Source organism: Erythrolamprus reginae, chromosome 2, assembly GCF_031021105.1.
Source record: "Erythrolamprus reginae isolate rEryReg1 chromosome 2, rEryReg1.hap1, whole genome shotgun sequence".
Lineage (NCBI taxonomy): Eukaryota > Metazoa > Chordata > Lepidosauria > Squamata > Dipsadidae > Erythrolamprus > Erythrolamprus reginae.
Genome location: NC_091951.1, coordinates 324012614 through 324036697, shown reverse-complemented (window position 1 = coordinate 324036697; position 24084 = coordinate 324012614). Strand labels below are relative to the sequence as shown.

At 40.2% G+C, this 24084-nt stretch overlaps 2 protein-coding genes across 4 annotated transcripts; one reads left to right on the top strand and one right to left on the bottom strand.

Moving 5' to 3' along the window:
* Positions 1 to 729: 729 nt before the first annotated feature.
* Positions 730 to 24084, top strand: DDX4 (DEAD-box helicase 4). 3 transcript variants are annotated; one of them, XM_070743333.1, is made up of 19 exons: positions 805 to 977; positions 1314 to 1438; positions 2245 to 2308; positions 4081 to 4155; positions 5347 to 5388; positions 6952 to 7044; positions 7293 to 7376; positions 7709 to 7744; positions 8089 to 8130; positions 8352 to 8494; positions 9750 to 9902; positions 10515 to 10669; positions 12594 to 12723; positions 13738 to 13904; positions 15902 to 16047; positions 16489 to 16588; positions 22425 to 22695; positions 22771 to 22878; positions 23679 to 24084. In XM_070743333.1, exons 2-19 carry the CDS (start codon positions 1343 to 1345, stop codon positions 23757 to 23759), a joined length of 1986 nt encoding a protein of 661 aa, XP_070599434.1. In that variant the 5' UTR covers positions 805 to 977; positions 1314 to 1342; the 3' UTR covers positions 23760 to 24084. The 3 variants fall into 3 exon arrangements, with proteins under 3 accessions (XP_070599436.1, XP_070599434.1, XP_070599435.1); XM_070743334.1 differs by lacking the exon at positions 805 to 977 and adding an exon at positions 1028 to 1118 and having other exon boundaries at positions 1318 to 1438; XM_070743335.1 differs by lacking the exon at positions 7293 to 7376 and having other exon boundaries at positions 730 to 977.
* On the bottom strand, positions 18000 to 20260 carry LOC139159021 (tigger transposable element-derived protein 1-like). The gene is made up of 2 exons (XM_070736372.1): positions 20112 to 20260; positions 18000 to 19440 (listed from the first exon to the last, which is right to left on the bottom strand). The coding sequence occupies exons 1-2, from the start codon at positions 20254 to 20256 to the stop codon at positions 18071 to 18073; spliced, it is 1515 nt and encodes a 504-aa protein (XP_070592473.1). The 5' UTR covers positions 20257 to 20260; the 3' UTR covers positions 18000 to 18070.

The following is a 24084-nucleotide window of genomic DNA, read 5'->3' as shown; positions in this document are numbered from 1 at the left end:
CTATTTATGTCCACTCTTACTACAAAGATTTTTCCAATTGTGATTTCATAGAAGCCATTGCCCTACAAACACCAATCCAGTTAACCTACTTAACCTTTAAATAATTAATTTAATCATGAGTCCAATTTTTTTGGTACAAAGAAACAAACTTAGTTACAGGGATTGTTACATGGAGCACTTTTGGATTCATAGCAAAGCACATCTTCTATTTTATTTTATATTATTTATTTATTCATTAGATTTCCATGCCACCCTTCTCAATAGACTCAACACTTTTATGCCCACTCTTACTACAAAGAATTTTTTTCCAATTATGTTTTCCTAGAAGCCATTGCCCTACAAACACCAATCCAGTTTGGTGTCAATCCCAGTTAACCTACTTAAAAACCTTTAAATAATTAATTCAATCATGTGACTCCAATTTTTTTTGGTACACAATTGCAACAAACTTAGTTGCAGGGATTGTTTGTTACACGGAGCACCAGTTTAAAACAACAACCATGAGTTAGAGAATCCCGTAGCCCTCATTACATTAATAAATTATAGAATGAATGACTAATGATATTCATTAATAATAATAATTATCATGGTATAATAATGATATAATTAGGAATAAACATCTCCGTTAAGCATTCAAACCCGTAAGCAAAAGAAATCCCTAAGGCCACTCGACGGGCATGCCTCCCTTACACACCCCGACGAGGCTCTTGGGGGAAAAAAATGCTCGACGGGCATTGCTCTGAGGGAAAGCAAAAACTAATACGCCGCTCAAACTCCCCCCCGCCCACGGGGGCTGCGAAAAGCACGAAGGCCAGGCTTGAGGCCCTACTTAAGGCCCGCCACTAATTCTCCGAGGGGCCTGCGCTGAGGCAACCAAGAGGGCGCGGCGGCGGCGGCGGAGGAGACGGCTAGTTAGCAACGTCTGGAGCACGTGTCGACGAAGCGCTACGTCGCCTTAAGGCTCGCGCGCCGTTAAGGTGGGGTTCGAAGCATTTTTTCCCCCTTTCTACCTTCCCAACGAGAACCAACAAGAGCGAAGGCGCTACAGCCCTGCCGCCTTTGAGCGGGTCTCTTGTTGCCGGGGTGGGCCTCAGAAGGGAGAGTCAAGCGGCAGGCAGGTTGCCTGGGTGATTTTTTTTTTTGGCGGGAGAGGAGGCAGCAGGAAAAAAAAGGGGGGCCTTCTGTTAAAAAAAAAAAAAGGCAAAGCGGCGTCTCCGAATTGGTGGAAGGTCTCCCCTCCCTTCGGCCATATTAAGGGGCCGCGTTTTGCCTCTCCTCGGTTTGACGCTTCGGCTGTTTTTCTCTCTTGGCAGGAAGGCGTGGAAGTTAGCCGACCGCCGCCATGGGGGACGAGAACTGGGATGCGGAGTTCACAGAAGATGGTAGTAGAGAGGGAAGCCGGGCCTTGCCGGTTTTCCACCCCAGCTTCCAGAAGCCGGTGGGTGTCTGTGGAAGTTTGGAAGCGTGCTCCGTTTTCCCCCAATATTTGAGTCAGATACATGAGCGCTGTCTTTCTCAAGACTAGCTTTTAGCAACGAAACGGGAGGTTCGTTGAAATTTGGACCCCAGTAGAAGAATTACGGGACAATTGGAGGAATAAGTTCGAATGCTGGTTCCCTACTATAAGTTTCCCTACTATAAGTTTCCCTACTATAAGTTTCCTTATAGATGCTGGCACCTAATGTTAATGGCATAATTAACCCACTCTTTCACAACTTCAAAACGCGGTGGTGTTACTATAGGCAGCATGCCAAAACTCCAAAACCTGTTTTTAAAAAGTTCTGGAAACTTCCAGCCCAAAATTCTGAGACTTTGACTTTGGGTGGCATGTGGTTATATTAGCAAACAAACATTATAATATTTACTCTTTTGTAGTCTGAAGTGTTCTAAATCGCTTTGCCACTTGATTCTCCCCCTGTAATTGTACACCTTGATTGGAAACAAGTTGCTTGGTTAGAGGTTCTATTCGTTTGGGAATGAGCCATGATTAAATAACATTTTTTATGGCTGTATAAATTGCTGTTTCTAATTCCCTGCATTTGTTACAAGTAATCACAGATGGACAGTGAAAGAGAAAGTGTAATATTAATTTCATTCTCCAACACTGGAGTATTTAAGGAAATAGTTATTCAAAATAATAAAAGCCAAATTATGTTTAAACAGATATGTTCTGTTCTAACTGATTTTTTAGAAATTTCTTCATATAACTTCCTGTATGGTCTGATTCTTGACTTCATGTTGTAGGGCAGCATATCCATGAGAACAAATGAAACCTTGTGCAATTTCACTCAGAGTATAAAACAGTCAGGTATGTGCTAAAGAATATAATAAGAATGTTTTTTTTGGGGGGGGGGACAAGATGGTTGCAAATAATGAACTTTTAATACTTGCAAGCCCTTATCTCTAATGGCCATGATAGTCCTTTTGTGACAAGGTGGTCTCAAAATTACAACTGTACACAGCTCAAGATAGTTGGGAGGGGTGTGATATTTAAATTACTGGTCAGTATGGTGCTGTTTGTTTTCAGTTTTAAAATGAGATCATTTTGGTTGAAAGAAAATTCATCTGATGAGTTAGGAAATAATATATGTCCAAGATGCGTAATGTTTTATGGACTATAAGATACATTTAGTCTTCAAGTGTACGTTGGGGATTGTGTATGATTGTAATGACTTAGTGGCAATTCTGATTAGTATGAAGTACAATTACAAAATTGAACTTTCTTTTATCACAATTGCAATGTCTAGAGCAGTGATGGCGAACCTTTTTTCCCTCAGGTGTCGAAAGAGCGTGGTTGTGCACTATTGTGCATTCGTGAGTGCCCATACCCATAACTCAATGCCTGGCGAGGGCAAAAATAGCTTCCCCTGTTCCCCGGAGGCTGAAAATGGCCTGTTTCCCAACTTCTGGTGGGCCCAGTAGGCTCATGATTTCCCCTCCCCAGGCTCCAAAGGTTTCCCTGAAACGGGGGGGGGACCCTCCCTCACCCCCCTGGAGGCTCTCTGGAAGCCAGAAACGCCCTCCCAGAGCCTCTGTGCGAGCCAAAAATTAGCTGGCTGGCACAAACATGCATGTTGGAGCTGATTTAGGGCAACAACTTGTGTGCCAGCAGATTTGGCTCCGCATGCCACCTGTGGCACCCGTGCCATAGGTTCGCCATCACTGGTCTAGAGATTTGTTGGAGCTGCCTCTAAGGTTGTTAGAGGACATATGGAGCATTCAGACATGGTCCTGTAATTTATAATCAAGAGGACAGATAACGTGTGAGAAAATGTGTAGCTAAATAGAGTTTCTGATTTGTTCATATTACTGAATTGATAATTTACTTAAAATTAATCTCAAAATAGTTTGAAATTCAAACAGAATAAGCAAAATAATCAGCAGAAAAGGTGTATCACAGCAACATTAGCTAACCAGCTTATTCAACTTACAGACACTTAGTAATAAATGGAGAAGATGACTGTGCATGTAAATATACTTTAAAAGCAATGATATATGCAATTTATATACAGAAAGTAATTGCAGAATCTATCTTAATTTTAGAGTTCCAAATGGGTCTTATAATGTATATTGACGGCTGCATCAGATAGGAAAATAGAAAAAGTCAATGTAATCAGTGCAGCAACTAACTACAGTGATCCCTCGTCACTTCGCAGTTCACCTTTTGCGGCTTCAGTGCACCGCAGATTTTTTTTAAATGCAGTAACCTGACGGCCAGTGCCCTCAATCGCTCCAGCTCTGAGGGGGCGGGGGAGCGCTGTTGGCTGGAGTGAACCTGGCTGGAGGGCGTGTGGCGCGTGTGGGCACCAACGCTGCACCAATCTGCCCCTCTGTGGGGCCCGGAGGGGGCTCGTGGCCCCGCACTCATCGCTTGGCTGTGGCTGTGGCTTTTTTAATGCGTTACCGCCGCCAGGCTTCACATCAGCAGGCCCCTGCTGTCCTAACAGCAGCCCCCCGACCACCATGCCAGCCTTGTGGACCTAACTTGTAAATGATTTACATGTGTGAAAAAACTGATTAGAAATGTACTTAACTACTTAAAATATTTTTTTATTATTTGATTGTTATTCTTTTTATTAGGTGTCAGAGAAAACAGCAATGGTGAAGAGAAACAAACAGGTGGATTTGGAAGTGGAAGACTTTTTGGAAACAGAGGTATACTATAATGTAAAACTTTTATTTGTCATTTAAGGAAAAGATTATTGATAATTTTTAATGTTTAATGTGTTTTAATGATTTTTTTAGTAAGGCCGCTCCTTTGCTAATCTATGTATTTGTGCTTTAAAAAAAACACTTCAATATGATTATTTTGGGTTGTTTTTTCTTTCCTCCTTCCCTCTCCCCTCCCCTCCCTTCCCCAAAATCACTTTTTGTGAGATGGGTGGCCATATAAGTGTTATAAATATTCTTTTAATCTGTACATAAAAAATATTTTAGAGAAGGGAAAAAAGGAGCTGATTTCTTAAAGTTTGAGTACTTCTGATAATATTTAGTGTAAATCATAAATGAAACTTATTTTTGCATTTGTGTTTACATGTTGGATGAAACTGAAAATACTGTTTCAAATTGTTTCAAACATTCCATTCCATTGAGTTTGGTGAACTGTTTCAGATTGTCCACAGTTCGACCTAAACAAATCTGCAGGGATCTTGGAAGATCTTATGGGGTGAGCAGCGCTAGGCTGGTGTGTGCCACTCCTCTGCTTTTTCTATGTGCTGACCATCCCTTTTCTCAGCATCTTCCCTTCCTTGTCTCCCCTCAGCTCCAGTGATAGCACAGACCCATTGGCTCACTTGTCCTCCCTCTTCTGCCTCTCTTCCACTGTTGCTAATGTCCCTGCAGGCCATTTCCAGAGAACCATCAGCCTTGCCTTCCTTTGCTTCTATCCCCCTCTTGCATGGAAGAACCATATCACTCTCTTTATAATGTGGTTCTGCTTGTGAACACATATCTCATTTTAGTCATTAAACTCATAAAATCAGATGTTTCTGCATGAAATGTTTTATGCTCAGACTTTATTATATAATTAATTACTTCTGTTCCATCTAAAAGAACTTCCTTTATTTCCATTTTAATTTAGATGGTTTTGGTGTTTGTGAAAAATAATGTATTTTATAGAAAATATTCAGGTTTTCAACTCTAGAAAATATGGCCACATAAATACATCATCTACTCAGAAAATAATTATGACCTAAATAAATAATCTACAGAAATTAAGAAGTCAAGAAAAAGGATAAGCAATATGGATTTGGAAATCTTGTTTCCTGTGGTTATTTCATTTTTATATAGTTTGAAAAAAGAATGAATATCATTGTCAACTATATTAATTTTGTATAACTATATTAGGAAATGGGTTTGAAGAAAGAAAATCTTCAGGTTTTGTAAGAGGTAAGATTGCAAATCTGTATCAAGTAATAATTTCCAATCAGCTAACCTTAACTCTCTCTGGCTGAATAAAAAATTAAAATTTGAATGTTACTAAAAACCCTGCATCTAATATTGACTTTATCACAGCTAAAATAGTAAAATTAAAATTGAATTCACAATAATCTATGATCATTATCATAGGCAGGCATAGTCAGGTTAAAGCTATTTTATAAGCCATGGTGGCGCAGTGCTTAGTGGTTACTGCAGGCTATTTCTGCTGACTGTAGTTTGACAGTTCAAATCTCACCAGACCAGGCTCAAGGTTGACTCAGCCTTCCATCCTTCCAAGATGGGTAAAATAAGGACCCAAATTGTTGGGGGCAATATGCTGACTGAACCGCTCAGAGAGGGCTGTAAAGCAGTATAAGTCTTAAGTGCTATTGCTGCTTTAGCAGCGTAAGGATATTTAGCAGCCTAAGGATATTATTTTTAAAAACATGTTAGCTAACAAAAATATTTTCTCTTTATTAGAGGTGGTCTTTGATTTCAACCATAATGGAGCCTGCCCACTATGATCGCACCTTGTGACTGTTAAGTAATGTGGCCACTTGATTGCCTCAATGACTCTTATCCCTGCTCTCCCCTATGTAAAGTGGAGAATAGGATGCTTCGGGTGAGGAAGGCAGTGTAGACCCAAGCCAATCTGCTCTGGACTTCCCCCACACCCTAATGGACCCCTGTGTTCTACTTCCCACCTCTTGGATCCTTATAGGCCTAGGGCATGCTTTTTTATCCCACTGGGTCCCATACCTTCCTCCTCAATACTTGTCACTGATTCTTCACTTAACCAGTTGTTTGGAGCTTCAGAACTTATGTGGGGCAGGAGAACAGGCTGCTCCATTCCTTGTCATCCATGCAGACATGCCTGGAAACAAGTGTCTTTCTGACACTTGCCCACAACAATTTATCTTCTCATTTTACCAACTTCAGAAGAATGGAAGGATGAGTCAATTTTGAGCTGGCCAGAATTCAACTCTTGGTTGTAGGCAGAGCAGAGTTAGCTTGCAATGCTGCATTATAACCACTGTGTCACCATTGCTTAGATAATTAGATAATCTGTAATGATGAAAGTTCTCGGAGAGGGGCGGCACAGAAGTCCAATAAATAAATAAGTTAATTGCACTTTATTATAATTATTATAATTTTGTCTTGCTTTTTCTTTTAAGAAGCACCTACGTTTTGACTCTAATACCCATTTAGCATGTTGACTCTAGTACCTTTTTTGCATGTTGGGGAGAAAAGAAGTTCATTATATTTTTATAATATTTTATTATACTTTATTAAATGTTTGAAACTGCTTCAGATAGTCCTTTCCCACTAATTCCCACTATATTAGATAGAGGCGGATTAGCACATGATTGCTGTATTGCTGGGTTACCCAGTTACATAGTTTTGAATAATGCTTTTACTCATTAACCAGCCCACGAAGCATAGTTTACAAATTCTGGTTTACAAATTAAACCTGATTTGGTTACCACCATTTTTATTTAGTTTTCCTGAAGAAAATTATTTCCCCCAAATTAGGTTTTCAAAGAACGAATGATGATACTAGTGTTCTCCGTAGACCTGGGAGAGGATCATTCAGAAGTGATAGGGGAAGATTTGGGCAATTTACAAGTAAGTATTATAGTTAAATAATTTAAACATTGCCTGAACCAGAAATTTCTAAAAATGAAAGGTAATTAGTATTGTGCCTAAGAAAAATTTACTATGTGCTAAAAATTGTAGAAAAATGTTGGTCTGGATTTTTGGTGCTTAATAGCTTGAGAATTGTTGTAATATTATTTTAGTTTAAATATATTAAAACATCGTTTCCATGAAAAATCTAGCATGTAAGATTGAACAAATCTTTGATTATATTATAGCAGATGATGAAAATGTGAAACAAGATGGAAGACAAAATTCTGTCAGTTTAGGGTTTAAAAGAAGAGGCTTTGGTATTCCATCAGGTAAAAATTCATGTGAAATTTTGTTCTGTTTGGGGTTTTTTTCTGACTTCATCTGAATACAATCATTGGCAATTGATATATTTAAAAATGGTGGAACAGAGGAGAGATCACAGCTAAGTTCAACTTTTTGTGAATTTGGAAAGAAATCTGTTATAATGCAGATGTTCTACAACTACTGTTTATTCTTGACCATGCATTTGCAAAGTTTGCCAAAAAAAATTAAAGTACAAAAATATCTCAATGTAGATGAACGTTGTAAACTAAAGAGGATTGCAATTTGTTTATCACAGTCATAATCACAATGTTATTGAAACATATGCTTTTTTTTCCAGAGGAATTTGAAACTAGCAGAGAATTTGAAGCCAAAGGTAAAAATAAATAGTTTATGCACTACCTGTTGCCCTCTTACATGCTTCTATTATTTTTTGTTATTTTCAGCAGATATGACCTTTGTTATCTGGAAAGCAACAGTTTGGATGATAAAGATACTCCTTGTATAAAGAATACTTGTGAATTTAGTTTATTCCTTGATTTTCTGAAATATAGAATTAACTCTAGAACTTGCATGATATTTCTGAGTATGTGTATGTATTATTCCTGAAAATTCATTTTCTGGTTTCATTTAAAATTCTTAATTTGAGAATGATCCGTACAGTTCCTCTATAACTTCAAAATTCAGTTTTGCTATATGTAACAACAATTCTTTTAACAGGGGATTACAAAGAAGGGAGTGAAGAAGCAATTCTAGGAAAAAGTAAGTATGCTTTGAAAACAAACATGTAAACTTCCTTCTATGTCCTATTTTTTCCCCTCCAAATCATTTTTATTTCATCGGTAAAGGAATATGGAAATCAGATGGTAATGCAGGAGAAGTGGTAATGCTGATAAGTTCTATCAGAAAGAATAAAAGCAGATAAAATTTCGATTCGCATATAGAACATTTTGAGAATCAGAATAACTTTCTTGTATTTGCAGCTCCAAAGGTGACATATGTACCACCACCACCACCAGATGATGAAAATAGCATCTTTGCACATTACCAGACAGGAATAAATTTTGATAAATACGATAATATTCTTGTGGAAGTTTCAGGGCTTGATCCTCCACCAGCAATATTGGTTAGTGGAAATTTTTGATAAAAATGAAGAGCTGAATAAAATGATAGTAGTTATTTTAAGTGATAAAAGCATTGTTCATCAGAGTTTCACAATTTTATCAATAAGCTTTGTAATTAATTGGTGAACAAAACAAAGTAATTTATTACAAGTAACCTGAGGGGAGGGTTAAGGTTGTGCATGAGGTAGGAAAAAAAATGTTTAAAAACCAAAACCAAATTTTTGCAGCCTCCATCTTTTTTATCCCATTGATTACTTCCAGGTTCTAGTGGTGCATGATCCATCTGCCTAGCCTAAATCTTCTCAATGTTGTTCCTCCTTTTCTTCAGCAACTTAATCGTCTTCCTTGCTGATTTTCACAGTGTCTTCCCTCCCTTTCTCTATGCCAAATTGTGTAGTGTAGCAACGGCAATAGCACTTAAACTTATATACTGCTTCATAGTGCTTTAGAGCTCTCTACAAGATGTTTACTACATCTACAAGAATGGTGGAAGATCTTAAGCATAAAACCTATCAGGAAAGACTTAATGAACTCAATCTGTATAGTCTGGAAGCCAGAAGGAAAAGGGGGGACATGATCGAAACATTTAAATATGTCAAAGGGTTAAATAAGGTTCAGGAGGGAAGTGTTTTTAATAGGAAAGTGAACACAAGAACAAGGGGACACAATCTGAAGTTAGTTGGAAAGATCAAAAGCAACATAAGAAAATATTTTATTGAAAGAGTAGTAGATCCTTGGAACAAACTTCCAACAGACGTGGTTGGTAAATCCACAGTAACTGAATTTAAACATGCCTGGGATAAACATAGATCCATCCTAAGATAAAATACAAAAAATAGTATAAGGGCAGACTAGATCATGAGGTCTTTTTCTGCCGTCAGTCTTCTATGTTTCTATGTTTACAGAGTCAGCATATTGTCCCCAATAATCTGACTTTTCATTTTATTCACCTTGGAAAGATTGTGGAAAGTTGAATCAAGCTTGAGCCGGTCAGGGTCACTCTTGGCAATGAGCTGAATTAGCCTGCAATACTGCATTCTTAAACAGTGCACCACCACGGCCCCTACTACAGAAGCCCACCTGCCTTCCTGGGAGGCAGTACAGGATGTACAGTACAAGGATGTACAGTACAAAATAGAAAATATAGTCAATGATCTGATATAACCCATAAAACATATTGAAATTGCAATGTGCTAGTGTTTTAAAATTAAACTTTTAGCTTTGTTAATCTAGTTTTCTGTTTATTCCATTTTTTAGAATTTTGAAGAAGCTGGTCTGTGTGAAACCTTAATGAAGAACATAGCTAAAGTTGGATATTTTAAACTTACTCCTGTGCAGAAATATAGTATTCCTATTGTGCTGGCAGGACGTGACTTAATGGCGTGTGCACAAACAGGATCTGGAAAAACAGTAAGAACATAATACAAGATTCTGTTGAGGTTTGGGGTGGATTTATTACTATTTTATCTTTTTTTTATTTCAACATTTAAAGTTTTCAAATCCGTGACTTGGTCCTTTGTATGAATATTTCATTCTCAAATTAGCTGCAGTTTTCATTTGTGATATATTTTCACTCATGAAAACTGTAAAATTGAAATTGGTATAGTAGTAATCCAAGTTTCTTATGATTGAATAACTAAACTTTAATTAAATTGAAGCATTTTAAATTAAAAAATAAGAATATTCTTGAGATATCTGATTTATTTCTTTAGTACTCTAATATAAATTTCCTAATGTTTAAATTAGTTTTTAGTAGTGCCCCAAATGATTGGACCATCTTTCTTCTTAAACAATTCTCCTAGGAGTACCTTTTGGGAATCCCTTTACATGGTAATGAGATTTATAACTAAATCATAGTTCTTTAACATTAAAAAAACTAGGGTATGATGGATCTTTATCTTTTAGTGTACTTTTAAAAAAATTAATGAACATCTAATATTGGATTACAAAAATTCACTTTTATTTAACTTTGTCATGTACTGGAAGTGCAGCATTTCTAAATTGTAATATATTTCCTTTTAGGCAGCTTTCCTTATACCAATTTTAGCTCACATGATGCGAGACGGAGTGACTGCCAGTCACTTTAAAGTGGAACAAGAACCAGAATGTATAATTGTAGCACCAACTAGAGAACTGATAAATCAAATCTTTCTAGAATCAAGAAAATTTTCATATGGGTAAGTTTTTGGGCAAGCTAAATAACGGCAGAGTGGTCCCACTAAAGAATAAATTATGGAAGTCTATATACATATTTACTCAGTATGTTTCTAAATTTTGTTTTTAAGGTGTTACAATAGTTGTGAACATTGGGAAGCTGTCACAGTTTGATACTATGGGATGCGATTTGTTTTGGTTAAGTGATGTTCCATCTTTCTGAAAGTTACCAAAGTTGTTGATTCATGTGCAAATAATCAACTTTTGATTGTTATATGTCCGTGATGGCGAACATATGGCACACTTGGCGAAAGTGGCACGCAGAGCCATGTCATCTTACACACGTAGTGTTGCCCATTCATCTTCTGGGTTTCCGGCGCCTTTATGTGCCCCAGCCAGCTAGTCTTCTGGTCACTGGCATGTATGCACACACGATGACCTTCACATATGCGGCAATGCCAGAAACCAGAAGTTCAGCAAAGAGGCAGTGGCACTTTGCAGCGGTGCTGCAAAGAGGCAGTGGCACTTTGCTGGTGCCAACTGCCTCCAACATAGATCCTGGGTAGTGCGCTTCAGGACCTTTCCTGACAGTGGGCACAGGGGAGCGACTGGTTAGAACTAGAATAGTTTGGTGCAGGAGGCTTTCCTGGCCCAAAACGGGGTGCGGGTAGGCGCATGCACAGGGGATACACAAAAAGGGAGGCGGAGCCTGAGTTGGTTGCTTTGGTTCCACTTCTTTCTCCTGCGACAGGAATCCCATGGGAAAGCCTTCAAAAACCTTGGCTTTGTGTCCATGCTTAGAGCTGCTCTTTGTTCTTCTCCATTGCTTGGGTTTCAAGTTGTGGGCATTCTTTGTGTTCTCCCTCCAGATTGTTTGATGGGGGAGGGGAAAGAAAGGGGTAGGGGAGGTCGCAGCTCACAGAAAATGCTTGAAAAACTCACCCCACTTTTTTCACTTTAGACATGGGGAAGGGAAATCTCCCTGCATTGGCCAGCTCCCTGCTTATGCACTTGGAAGAGTTCTCTGCATGTGGAGGGGTTTTTTTTTTTGCATGGGTGGGGCACATGCATGGGGGAGTGGGGGAGTGGTCCGGTGCCCTTCATGGCACCGGACCAGACTATCTCAGGGACCGCCTTCTGCTGCACGAATCCCAGCGACCAGTTATGTCCCACAGAGTGGGTCTTCTCCAGGTCCCGTCAACTGCTCCCACCCTCCTTGCCTTTCGTAAGCTTCTTAATACCCACCTCTGCTGCCAGGCATGGGGGAATTGAGATACTCTTTTCCCCTAGGACTTTACAATTTTATGCATGGTATGTCTGTATGTATGTTTGGTTTTACAATAAGGGTTTTTAACTGTTTTAATATTGGATTGTTATATGCTGTTTTACTACTGTTGTTAGCCGCCCCGAGTCTACGGAGAGGGGCGGCATACAAATCCAATCCAATCCAATCATGCGTGCATGCGTAGGGGCACATTGCATTATGGGTACCGCCGTACGTGGGCAAACATTTTTGGTACATGACAAAAAGGTTAGCCATTACTGTTATATGTAATAGAAAAAGCTGAAGCCATAACTGTAGCTGCTTAGGAATCATGATAAAGAAATACGTATTCACAAGTTTATAATACTGCAAACTGGACAAGAGAAATGCACAAGTGAATCTGTCTAGTAAAAGGCAATTAATATATAATTCTTACATAATTATACTCCTATATTATATCTTAAAATGATAATAATGGTGGTGTTAAGTCCACTGCTTAATTTTTAATTTGGACTTTCAAATGTTGTGGTTTAAACATTTCAAACAAACCAAAAGTAATATAGTATTAGATCTGTTATTGTACCATATCAAAGAGATTTAAGGCATTGTTATTAATAGTAATACAGTGAGATGTGTTCACTGTTTTTAACTATATTTTAATTATATATTTTCTCATTAACTAGAACTTGTATAAGACCTGTTGTGATTTATGGAGGTATACAAATGAGCCATACAATTCATCAGATACAGCTAGGCTGTAATATATTATGTGCTACCCCAGGAAGACTTTTGGATATCATAGGCAGACAAAAGGTAAGATCTTTGGGTCACCATGAATTTATGAATGAACATTTATGACTGGTCAAATTTCAGACATAACACTGTTTTTATCGCAAGGGTTAAATACAATATAAAACAAGTTTTTACTGAGAAGCTTATGGAAATGAGTTAACACATTCCAAATTGATTCATAAAAAGGTACTTCATATGTGATCAGGCCAGTGATAAAATACAGATCATGTTAAGTCTAAAAGGGTGAGAACAGGTTCTGACTGTTAAAAAGTAGTGCTTTGCTATCTTTTCAAGCTCGGTAACATAATTATTCATAGAGAATTATCTAGAGATTCTGACTCTCCAGAATCTTTATTGTGTTTGCCAATCCTATGCAAGTTCATTCAACTTAAACACTTAAAGAGGTTTGATACCTATCTGGAATGTTGGACAAGTAAAATTAAAGGGAATTAAGAACCATTGAGTGATATCTATATGAAGGAAGGGGAAAGCAGCATATGAATTATGAATAAAATAAACAATTAGTAAATACTTTCATTTTTAAGAAATATAAATCACTGTCTCAAAAACCATCAGCAAAGTTTTCTCTACACCTAAATGGTTGGTCTAAATAGAATAGAATAGAATAGAATTCTTTATTGGCCAAGTGTGATTGCATACACAAGGAATTTGCTTTGGGCATAAGCTCTCAATGTACATAAAAGAAAAAGATACATTTGTCAAGAATCATGAGGTATAACACTTAATGATTGTCATAGGGGTCAAATAAGCAATGAAGAAACAATATTAATTAAAAATCTTAGGATTTTTAACTGTTCAGTATTGCTGTGGTATGGAAGTTACATTGCAGGTGTTAATAATTAATTATTTGTGCAAAATTAGAGTATATTTTTATTTAAAGCAGGATATAGGGATAGATGTAAGGTATCCAATATAAATTTGAGAACTAATTTGAGTTTGTATAGCTATGATGTAAAAGTACAATTGTGCATTTTTTTTCCAATTTTTTCTTGTATATCTGTTTTTTTCTAAAAGATTGGGCTCAGCAAATTGAAATATTTGGTGTTAGATGAAGCTGATCGTATGCTGGATATGGGATTTGGCCCTGATATAAAGAAATTAATTTTATCTCCAGGAATGCCCACAAAAGAGAATCGCCAAACATTAATGTTTAGTGCCACTTTCCCTGATGAAATCCAAAGGTATGTACAGTAGTCCCTCGCTATATCGCGCTTCACCTACTGCGGCTTCACTTCATCGCGGGTTTCTGAGGAAGTCGATCGGCAGATTTAAACAGCCCGCCGAACTCAATCGGCAGGTTTTTTTTAAAAAAAATAAAAATCTAAAATTGTAAATACTTTATTTAAATACTGTATCTAAAATAAATACTGTGTGGGAAGGGTTTATAAACACTTAAAACAATGAAAACTTACCAAACAATTACAATATAAATACTTAAATAAGTACTATCAGTCGATAAATTCCCCATCGCGGATTTCACCTATCGCGGCCAGGTCTGGAACGTAACACCAGCGATAGGTGAGGGACTACTGTATTAGCAATTCATTTTAAAAATACAGTTTACAAAGTGTAAATTTCAGATAATTTATTCAGAGTGACATCATAAATACACATGCTACCTTGCTAAAATTTTGAATCTCGATTGCTAAGGTTTTTGTGTCTACTTTATTTAATCTTGGAGGAATTGACTGTTCATGGAAAGTAGCTTCTGAGTTAAATTGTTTGGAATGGTACCTGTTATTTTTGCAAGTCATATTTGGACAATAACTGTACAAATTTAAATAGTATATATTTAAAGAAGTGGCTACTGGTCCATTTATTTTTAGACTCATTTTACTAACTACAAGTAGTTCTCAACTTACAATCATTCATTTAATGACTGAAGTTACAATGACATTTTAAAAAGCGCCTTTTTAGATTTTAGGAGCCAAGGTAGTACAGTGGTTAGAATGCAGTATTGCAAGCTAATTCTGTCCACAACCAGGATTTTGGGGGCAATATGCTGAAACACATTATAAATTTTAGTAAACTGCTAGAGAGTGCTGTAAAAGCACTATGGAATGATATCTGTCTTAAGTGCTATTTTTATAGTACTATTGCCATTTTCTACATTACAACTATTGCAGCATCCCCATGGTTACAATGATCAAAATTTGAATGCTTGGCAACTGGCATATTTTTTAATTAAGAATTGTAGCGGCCCAGTGATTAGAATTTAATACTGCAGGCTACTTCTGCTGACTGCTAGCTGTTAGCAGTTCAGCGGTTGACTTCTCACCACTCAAGGTTGACTCAAGCTTCCATTCTTCCGAGGTTACTAAAATGACCCAGATTGTTGGGGGCAATATGCTGACTGTAAATAGCTTAGAGAGAGCTGTAAAGCCTGTGAAGTGGTATATCTATTGCTACTGCTATTATGGTTACATGTCCCAGGGTCATGTGATCACCTTTTTGACCTGATAAGGAAACTCAATGGGGAAGCCATATTCACTTAGCAACCTTGTTACTAACTTGACAACTGCAGTGATTTAACTTAACTGTGATAAGAAAGGTTGTAAAATGGGGCAAACTCAACAATTGTCTTGTTTAACAACAATTTTTTTTTGTTCGATTGTGGTTGAGGACCACCTGTGTAAAAATGTTATTAATACTTTATTTCCCAAATTATCGACCCTTATCGCTCTGGATGCCCTACCTCAAAATAATTTTATTTTATGGAGGCACGATGGCACAGCAGCTGAAGGACACTGGATCTGCCAACCAGAAATAGTCGACACTGGCACTTATAGCCCTGGTAGCATTGCAGGATGGGGTGAGCTCCCATCCCTTGCCTCCAGCTCTTGCCCTGCCCACCCAGCAGCTGAAAGCATTATTGTGAGTAGATAAATAGGTACTGCTTTAATGGGAATGGCTAGCTGCGCAAGAAAAATTGATGCTGGACCTGTTCGGACATGAAGTGAGATCAGCAAAAGAGGGCCGGAATATGTTATTAACCGGAATGCTATTAGTCAGATGGTACATATTGGGTTTCCCTTGTGGAACATCATGAATAAGTGTGCAGCTGCAAAACCAACCAACAAGCAATTAGGCTGTCAAGACTACTTTGTAGTCTTGTAGATCTCTCTGATATTTGCATGCCATAAATAAAGAAAACTTAATTTTATTTAATTGTTTAAAGGCTCGCTGGAGAATTTTTGAAGACAGACTACTTATTTGTTGTTGTTGGGCAAGTGGGAGGAGCATGCAGTGATGTTCAGCAAACCATACTTCAAGTGAAGCAGTATGACAAGAAAGACAAACTTGTTGAAATTCTTAATGAAATAGGTAATTGAAGCCTCGTAATTGAAATGTACTTTTTAAATTGTACTCATTGTTAAATTGATATACGGCTGCCAAATGTGTAGTGTAGCATAGTATTGTTCAGTAATATAAATATTGGAGTATGGATTCTCTACAATGTTCTTTTTCTTCCCCTGACCAACAGTTCTAGGGATGATCCATCAGTTTTTTTTAAAGAAATACGTTTTCTGAGCTAAAGGAAGTTGCAGGTATTTTAAAAAGTCATTCATAGTTGTTAATTGTAGCAGAACCATAGGGAAATCCCATTTTATTAAGGCTCACTATAAATGTCTCATAACAACTACCTTCACTGAAATGAAGTTTTTGGGAGTGAAGTTGAAGGGAAGTATGATATGTAAATATCTGGAGTACTTATGTTTACATTTTTGAAGGAGAGTAAAATATTACTGTCCGCTTTATTTATAGGCAATGAACGAACTATGGTATTTGTGGAAACAAAGAAAAAAGCAGATTTTTTTGCGACTTTACTTTGCCAAGAAAACATATCAACCACAAGTATTCATGGGTGAGTAAATTGTGGGTAGGCAACATTTTTGTAACATTTAAAATTAAACTTTGAGAAGAAATTGGTGGTCATGGATAACTTCCAAATTGGCTGCCAGTGTGACAATTCTGCTTTCAGAGGTTAAATTGGTGATTGTGTTTCACTAGCCATAAAAATACGATATTGCCCTTTTCTGGGGAGAGGTGGGGATATTTCCAGAGTATCTGGTTGCAGTTACAGTGATCCCTCGGTTAGCGCGGGGGTTACGTTCCAAGACCTCCCGCGCTAACCGATTTCCGCGTAATACTGGATGCGGAAGTAAAAAACCTTCTGCGCATGCGCGCCCTGGCCGCACATGCGCAGAAGGTGGAGCGACGCAAATTCGGAGGCTGGCAATGCAATGGTGATTTTTCCGGGCTCCTTGCCGCTACCCCCCGCCCGCCCGATTCGCCCCGCTCACCGGCTTTCTTGGGGCAGGGCCAGCGCTGGCGGCAATGGCAAACCTCCCTCCTTCCCTTCTCTCCTTCCTGTCACCGGCTTTCTTTGGGGCAGGGGCAGCGCTGGCGGCAATGGCAAACCTCCCTCCTTCCCTTCTCTCCTTCCTGTCACCGGCTTTCTTTGGGGCAGGGCCAGCGCTGGCGGCAATGGCAAACCTCCCTCCTTCCCTTCTCTCCTTCCTGTCACCGGCTTTCTTTGGGGCAGGGCCAGCGCTGGCGGCAATGGCAAACCTCCCTCCTTCCCTTCTCTCCTTCCTGTCACCGGCTTTCTTTGGGGCAGGGCCAGCGCTGGCGGCAATGGCAAACCTCCCTCCCTCCTTCTCTTCTCTCCCTCCCTCCCTCCTTCCCTCCTTCCTTCCCTCCTTCTCTCCCTCCTTCCCTCCCTCCCTTCTCTCCCTCCCTCCTTCCCTCCCTCCCTTCTCTCCCTCCCTCCTTCCCTCCTTCTCTCCCTCCCTTCTCTCCCTCCCTCCTTCCCTCCTTCTCTCCTTCCCTCCTTCCCTCCCTCCCTTCTCTCCCTCCCTCCTTCCCTCCTTCTCTTCTCTCCCTCCCTTCTCTCCCTCCCTCCTTCCCTCCTTCCCTCCCTCCCTTCTCTCCCTCCCTCCTTCCCTCCTTCTCTTCTCTCCCTCCCTTCTCTCCCTCCCTCCTTCCCTCCTTCTCTTCTCTCCCTCCCTCCTCTCCCTCCCTCCCTTCTCTCTCTCCTTTCTCAAAAAGCACTTAAACTGTAACTGTACTGTTACTGTACTGTGTAATGACAGAATAAAACCCCCCAGCCCTCACCTGTGTTTGAATTTCATTCATTCACTCAGTCATTCATTCATTCATTCTTCTGTACAGACTGTGTGCCACTCAGTCCCAACACTTTTAACCCATAAATTACCATTTCCCATCCCCTTAATTACCATTACCTACTGTACACATTGAATAAGACTCTTAAGTTATGAACAATAACATATTTATTTACATTTTTTGGGGTGGGGTGGGGGTTAGCATAACTGGGATACAGTAACTAGGGATCTTCTTCTATCACCATTTCTACAATGGACGCTGCAGGTGATGGTGTGACAGACCTCTTGGTTTTTGTGACAAACATGGTCATGGGCAGTTGTTGGCGCCGTTTCTTTTTCTGGGCTAACATGGATCTGTATGGTGCAAAGATGTTGTCAAGGGAGGCGTTAAACTGTATAGAGCGAGTCATGTTGGGATCCCAAAGTTCCACCATGCGTTGTACATTTGAAGTGGCTCTGTTCAGTTCTGCAAGCCGCTCAAGCGTTAGGCCAACATCTTCTTCTTCCTCAGCTTGTTCAGCTTCCGCTTCCTCCTCTTCTTCACTCGCTGACCTGGTCAGCTCCTCCAGATCTTTGTCTGTCAGCGGTAGGCCATGCTCATCAAGCAAACCATTGACTTCCTCTGCTGTCATGTCAACGAAGCCTTCTCCACCCAGTGCCTGTGCCAGCTTCACAGAGTTCTGGACTGCAGCATCTTGGATTTCTTCGGGAGCAAATCCCTTGTAATCATGCACCACTTCTGGCCACAATTTCCTCCAGCAGGCATTCATTGTCTGTGTCTTCATATCTGTCAAGGCATTCTGAATGTTCTTCAGACAAGATGCAATTGTGTACTGACGCCAGTAGGCCTTCAATGTGAAGTTGTCATCAGCATCCATTGCTTCCACGATGCTTCCAAGAGAATTGCGCGTGTACAGTGCCTTAAATGCACGGATAATACCTTGATCCATCGGCTGGATAAGCGATGTGGTGTTTGGTGGCAAGAATTCAACTTGCACCCCATCATGTTCATGGTCCAGGTGATCATGGCCGCCAGCATTGTCCATTAGGAGAAGCACTTTGAAATCCAGTCCTTTGCCAGCCAAATAATCCTTCACCTGTGGGATGAAGCACTGATGAAACCAGTCCCGCGTGAGGGGTTTTGTAATCCATGCTTTAGCATTATGCATCCAGTACACTGGCAATGCATTCTTATTTCTGTTCTTGAGGGCTCTTGGATTTTGTGACTTATAAATTAGCCCTGGCTTCAGCAAAAAGCCTGCTGCATTCCCACACATGATCAAAGTCACTCGATCTTTCATGGCCTTAAAGCCAGGGGCTTTGGCTTCATCTTGCATCAAGAAAGTCCTTGAAGGCATCCTCTTCCAGAACAGGCCTGTTTCGTCCATGTTGAACACCTGTTCTGGAAGGTAGCCCCCTTCTGCAATTAGCTCTTTAAACGTGCGCTGGACAAAGTTTTCTGCTGCACCTGTATCTGCTGAGGCAGCTTCTCCGTGCAATGACACACTCTTCAGGCCATAGCGCCGTTGAAATTTCTCAAACCACCCTTTGCTTGCTGTGAATGTGGCTGGGGCTGAGGCTGAGGCTGAGGCTGCAGAATGACAGGAAAGGGAGAGAGAAGTGACTTGAATGAAAGCATAAAGAGTAAATGCCCACCTCCTTCCCTCCTTCCTTCCTTCCCTCTCTTCTCTCCCTCCCTCCTTCCCTCCTTCCTTCTCTTCTCTCCCTTCCTCCTTCCCTCTCTTCTCTCCCTCCCTCCCTCCTTCCCTCCTTCCTTCTCTTCTCTCCCTCCCTCCCTCCTTCCTTCTCTTCTCTCCCTCCCTCCTTCCCTCCTTCCTTCTCTTCTCTCCCTCCCTCCCTCCTTCCTTCTCTTCTCTCCCTCCCTCCTTCCCTCTCTTCTCTCCCTCCCTCCCTCCTTCCTTCTCTTCTCTCCCTCCCTCCTTCCCTCCTTCCTTCTCTTCTCTCCCTCCCTCCTTCCTTCTCTTCTCTCCCTCCCTCCTTCCCTCCTTCCTTCTCTTCTCTCCCTCCCTCCCTCCTTCCTTCTCTTCTCTCCCTCCCTCCTTCCCTCCTTCCTTCTCTTCTCTCCCTCCCTCCGTCTCTTCTCTCCCTCCCTCCTTCCCTCCTTCCTTCTCCTCTCCCTCCCTCCCTCCCTCTCTTCTCTCCCTCCCTCCTTCCCTCCTTCCCTCCCTCCTTCCCTGCTCCTTCCTTAAAAAACACTTAAATACAGTATCTAATGACAGAATAAAAAACCCCAGCCCTTACCTGCGTTTCCCTCATCTGCATCGCCTTCTTCTGTGTCTTCAAGACGGTTGTACAATTGTTGTGCTTTGGTTCTGATAGTGTTGGTATCCAAAGCAATGCTCTTTTTGCGGCAGTCTTGTACCCACAGGGACAAAGCAGCTTCCATCTTCATGAGCCGTTTGTTTCTAGGCGTCACCATTCTTTTTGCAGCCTTGTTGAAGGCCATCAGGGAACTTTGCCTTATCTTTTTCTCGTCGTCACGAATGGTTCGCACACTCGATTCGTTGATCCCATACTGCCGACCAACATCTGCATAAGAGCGTCCCCCTTTCAGCATGTCCAAAATGTCAATTTTCTCTTTAATTGTGAGTATCCTCCTGGTCTTTTTAGCGTCGCCGCCAGCACTCCGAGCACAACGTTTAGGAGGCATCTTGCAACAAGTCTGAACAAGTTCCAAAAGTTCAGTTGCAAAGCTTTTTTTTGCGTTTGCAACGATTGGTTGAGATTTTGGCCAATCAGCAATCAGCATGACGTCATCGGGCGGGAAAAACCGTGGTATAGCAAAAAAAACGCGAACGTATTTTTTAATTAATATTTTTTGAAAAACCGCGTTGCAGCGTTTCGCGTTAATCGAGATCGCGTAAATCGAGGGACGACTGTATTCATATTTTACATTTCTAATAGTGCTTAGGTTCTAAATAAAAGGAAGGAGGCTAAGTACCAAGAGAGGGTGTGGTACCTTCTTTTAATCTAAACCACAAATAAACCATGATCAAGTGATTTCCAAAATATTTAAATCATTCTTTTTTGTCTTCCATTTAATCATTTCTAATTCTTGGGAACTCCCTAGGGCAGTGATGTGAACCTATGGCACAGGTGCCACAGGTGGCACATGGAGCCATATATGCTGGCACGCAAGCCATTGCCCTAGCTCAAATCGAACATGAATGTGTGTGCTGATCAGCTGATTTTGGGCTTGCACAGATGCTCTGAGAAAGGCGTTTTAGGTTCCGAAGGGCCTCCAGGGGGATGGGGGAGGGCATTTTTAGGCTCCTCCAGCTCCAGGGAAGCCATTGGAGCCTGGGGAGGGCTAAACACGAGCCTACTGGGCCCAGCAAAAGTTGGGAAACAGGCCATTTCCAGCCTCCAGAGGGCATTTGAGGGGGTGGGGAAAGCTGTTTTCGCACTCCCCAGGCATTTAATTATGGGTGTGGGTACTCACGCTTGTGCAATAGCACATGCTCATGCTCTTTTGGCACCTGAGGGAAAAAAGGTTCGCCATCACTGCCCTAGGGCTTGAGGCATTCCACATTCCTTATCTTAACCACTGTCACAGGGCTGCTGAAATGCTTAACTTAGCATCCCCTTTCCATGCTTTAATTAAACTATAAGATTGATAAAGGTAAAGTCGTTTCTTAAAGGACTGCATGACCTCTAACCAAAACAAAGTACAGTAGACCAGTGTTTTTCAACCAGTGTGCCGTGGCACACTAGTGTGCCGCGAGACATGATCAGGTGTGCCGCGAAGAAGGAAGCTTGGGTTCCGATCTCGCAACTTTTTGCTGAGAGAGAGAGAGTGAGAAAGAGAGAGAGAAAGAAAGCATGATAGAGAAAGAGAGAGAAAGAAAGCAAGAGAGAGAGAAAGAGAGAAAGCAAGAGAGAAAGAAAAGAGAAAGAGAAAGCAAGAGTGAGAGAGAGAGAAAGCAAGAAAGAGAGAAAAAGAGAGAAAGAAAGCAAGAGAGAGAGAGAGATAGAGAATGAGAGGAAGGGAGAGAGAGAGAGAAATGAGCAAAAAGAGGAGGAAAAAAGAGAAATGAGAAAATGATTGAGACAGAGAATGAGAGGAAAGAGAGAGAAACAAAACAGAGAGAGAAGTGACTCTTGATTTAAAGCATATGATAAAAAGCACCCAAAGAATAAGAGAGAAAAAAACCCCAGCCCTCACCTGTTTTTGGAAATGGTTCAAGAGTGTGTATACACACACAGACACAAGGGGGGGGGGGAGGAGACAGGGATGGAAAAAGAGAGGAGAGTGTCTTAGGGTGTCATTTTGTGTCATTTTGGTTGGTGGTGTGCCCCAGGATTTTGTAAATGTAAAAAATGTGCCACGGCTCAAAAAAGGTTGAAAATCACTGCAGTAGACAAACACAAATTTTGGATCACTATGATACTTTGGTCTGCAGTCCTTATTCTCCCATTCTTGTGCAGTAGAAATATAAATGACAGATTTATTTAATTTTTATCTAATGTACATATGGCTAACTTTACCCTCCACATTGATATATCTATCTGTTAAAATTGCTTTACAAATTAAAATTTGTGTTCTGTTCTTAGTGACCGGGAACAGAGGGAGAGAGAAGAAGCACTTCATTATTTTCGTACTGGAAGATGCCCTGTTCTTGTTGCTACATCTGTAGCAGCAAGAGGTCTGGATATAGAAAATGTTCAACATGTTATAAATGTTGATCTCCCTTCCACAATTGATGAATATGTTCATAGGATTGGACGAACTGGGCGTTGTGGTAATATAGGCAAAGCAATTTCTTTCTTTGATCCTCAAGCAGACAGTGCTGTTGCACAGCCCCTAATAAAAGTGCTTGCAGATGTAAGTTGTCTTTCACTTCCCAGTTTTTTAAAATAGTTTTTAAACAGACATAATAATATGATTTTCCTTTTTAAGGCTCAGCAAGAAGTTCCAGCATGGTTAGAAGAACTTTCCTGTGGTTCAGGTGGGATTGCTTTTAGTTATCCAAGGAGAAATATGTTTGCAGCTGTTGATTCCAGAAAGGTAACTTTTAAACATATCTGATTCTTACCTAAACAGTGGATAAGTATTGTAATTTTGAAAGACCCCCTGGCTCTAAAACCTACTTTGAACCTTGAATATTTCTCTAACTAAGGTAGAGAAATACAGTATTTGTGGCCATGGAGAAATATTTGTAGGCATAGATAAGGAAGCAAGCATTATAGAACAAGAATAATGCTCTTGGATGTATGTGGAAGTAACCATTTTTAAGGTTCTTCACACATAGGTTGTTAAAGTAGTTGTTAAAATGATAATACAGGATATACAGAATATCTTATTTTTGATTCTGCGAAGTCTCGTGGAAAATAGTAATTTTTAGGGCATTTATAGACAAACCAAATGCTTTACTCTATCAGTGGAAGCTAATTGTAAGCATCACAATACAGACATGAGACTTCATAGTTCCTCGTATTTGAGGCTATCTGTGATAAATGTTGAAAGTTGGTTGGAAAGCAAGGATCTGAAATATATTTTCTAATACAGACGTTGGCATTTTAGGTCCTGCAGGCCACATGCAGCCAGCGGGCAGTCCCAGTCTGGTGCTTGGCAGGGCGGCGGCAGCATCTGAGGTGGGGTGCAGGAGTTGGTGCAGTGTTAGTGGCAGGAGCAGGGCAGCAGGAGGCAGGACAACAACAGCCATCCACAACAGTCTTACTTGCTCATGTGGTGCCTTGGGACAATTAATTGCCCACCCTGTTCTAATACAATCTTGAAAATAAAGGTAGACTGTTTCCTGGCAATGTATCATTTTCTTTGTTTTATCTGATTTCCATTTCATGTAGGTTTTCAGTAACAAAGACAATAATCACAGTGGAGGATTCGCAGCATCAAATACGCTTGTAGCAGATGAGTCCTGGGATTAAGTCCACCCCTGACAATAGAACAATGTTGTACTATGCGAAATCTTCTAAACAAAGTAGTTTTGAGAAACCTGACTGGATCCTGACCAAATTTATTTCTATAATTTCAGTGGGATTTACTCCTAAGTATATGTGTTTAGGATTATCATATGTTTAAAAAAACAATTGATGTTCTTGCCTTCCCATGTTAAGGAAAGGTGGATTTCACGCATTTGAGTTCTTTATTTAGCAAATTTAAGTTTAATGGTTCTGTGTGAGGTAACACAGTTTGTTGTAAAAGGCTGTTATAAATTAATGCAGAAATGATTAATAAAAACTTGTAATCATG

Bases quoted from the DNA above. Each gene is read 5' to 3' on its own strand.
- DDX4 (XM_070743333.1), top strand. From the start codon at position 1,343: ATGGGGGACGAGAACTGGGATGCGGAGTTCACAGAAGATGGTAGTAGA. The intron at 16,048-16,488 runs GTAATTGAAGCC...CTTTATTTATAG, and splicing joins TGAAATTCTTAATGAAATAG to GCAATGAACGAACTATGGTA. The intron at 22,696-22,770 runs GTAAGTTGTCTT...TTCCTTTTTAAG, and splicing joins TAATAAAAGTGCTTGCAGAT to GCTCAGCAAGAAGTTCCAGC.
- LOC139159021 (XM_070736372.1), bottom strand. From the start codon at position 20,256: ATGGAAGCTGCTTTGTCCCTGTGGGTACAAGACTGCCGCAAAAAGAGC. The intron at 19,441-20,111 runs GTAAGGGCTGGG...GTCATTCTGCAG, and splicing joins TGCAGATGAGGGAAACGCAG to CCTCAGCCTCAGCCTCAGCC.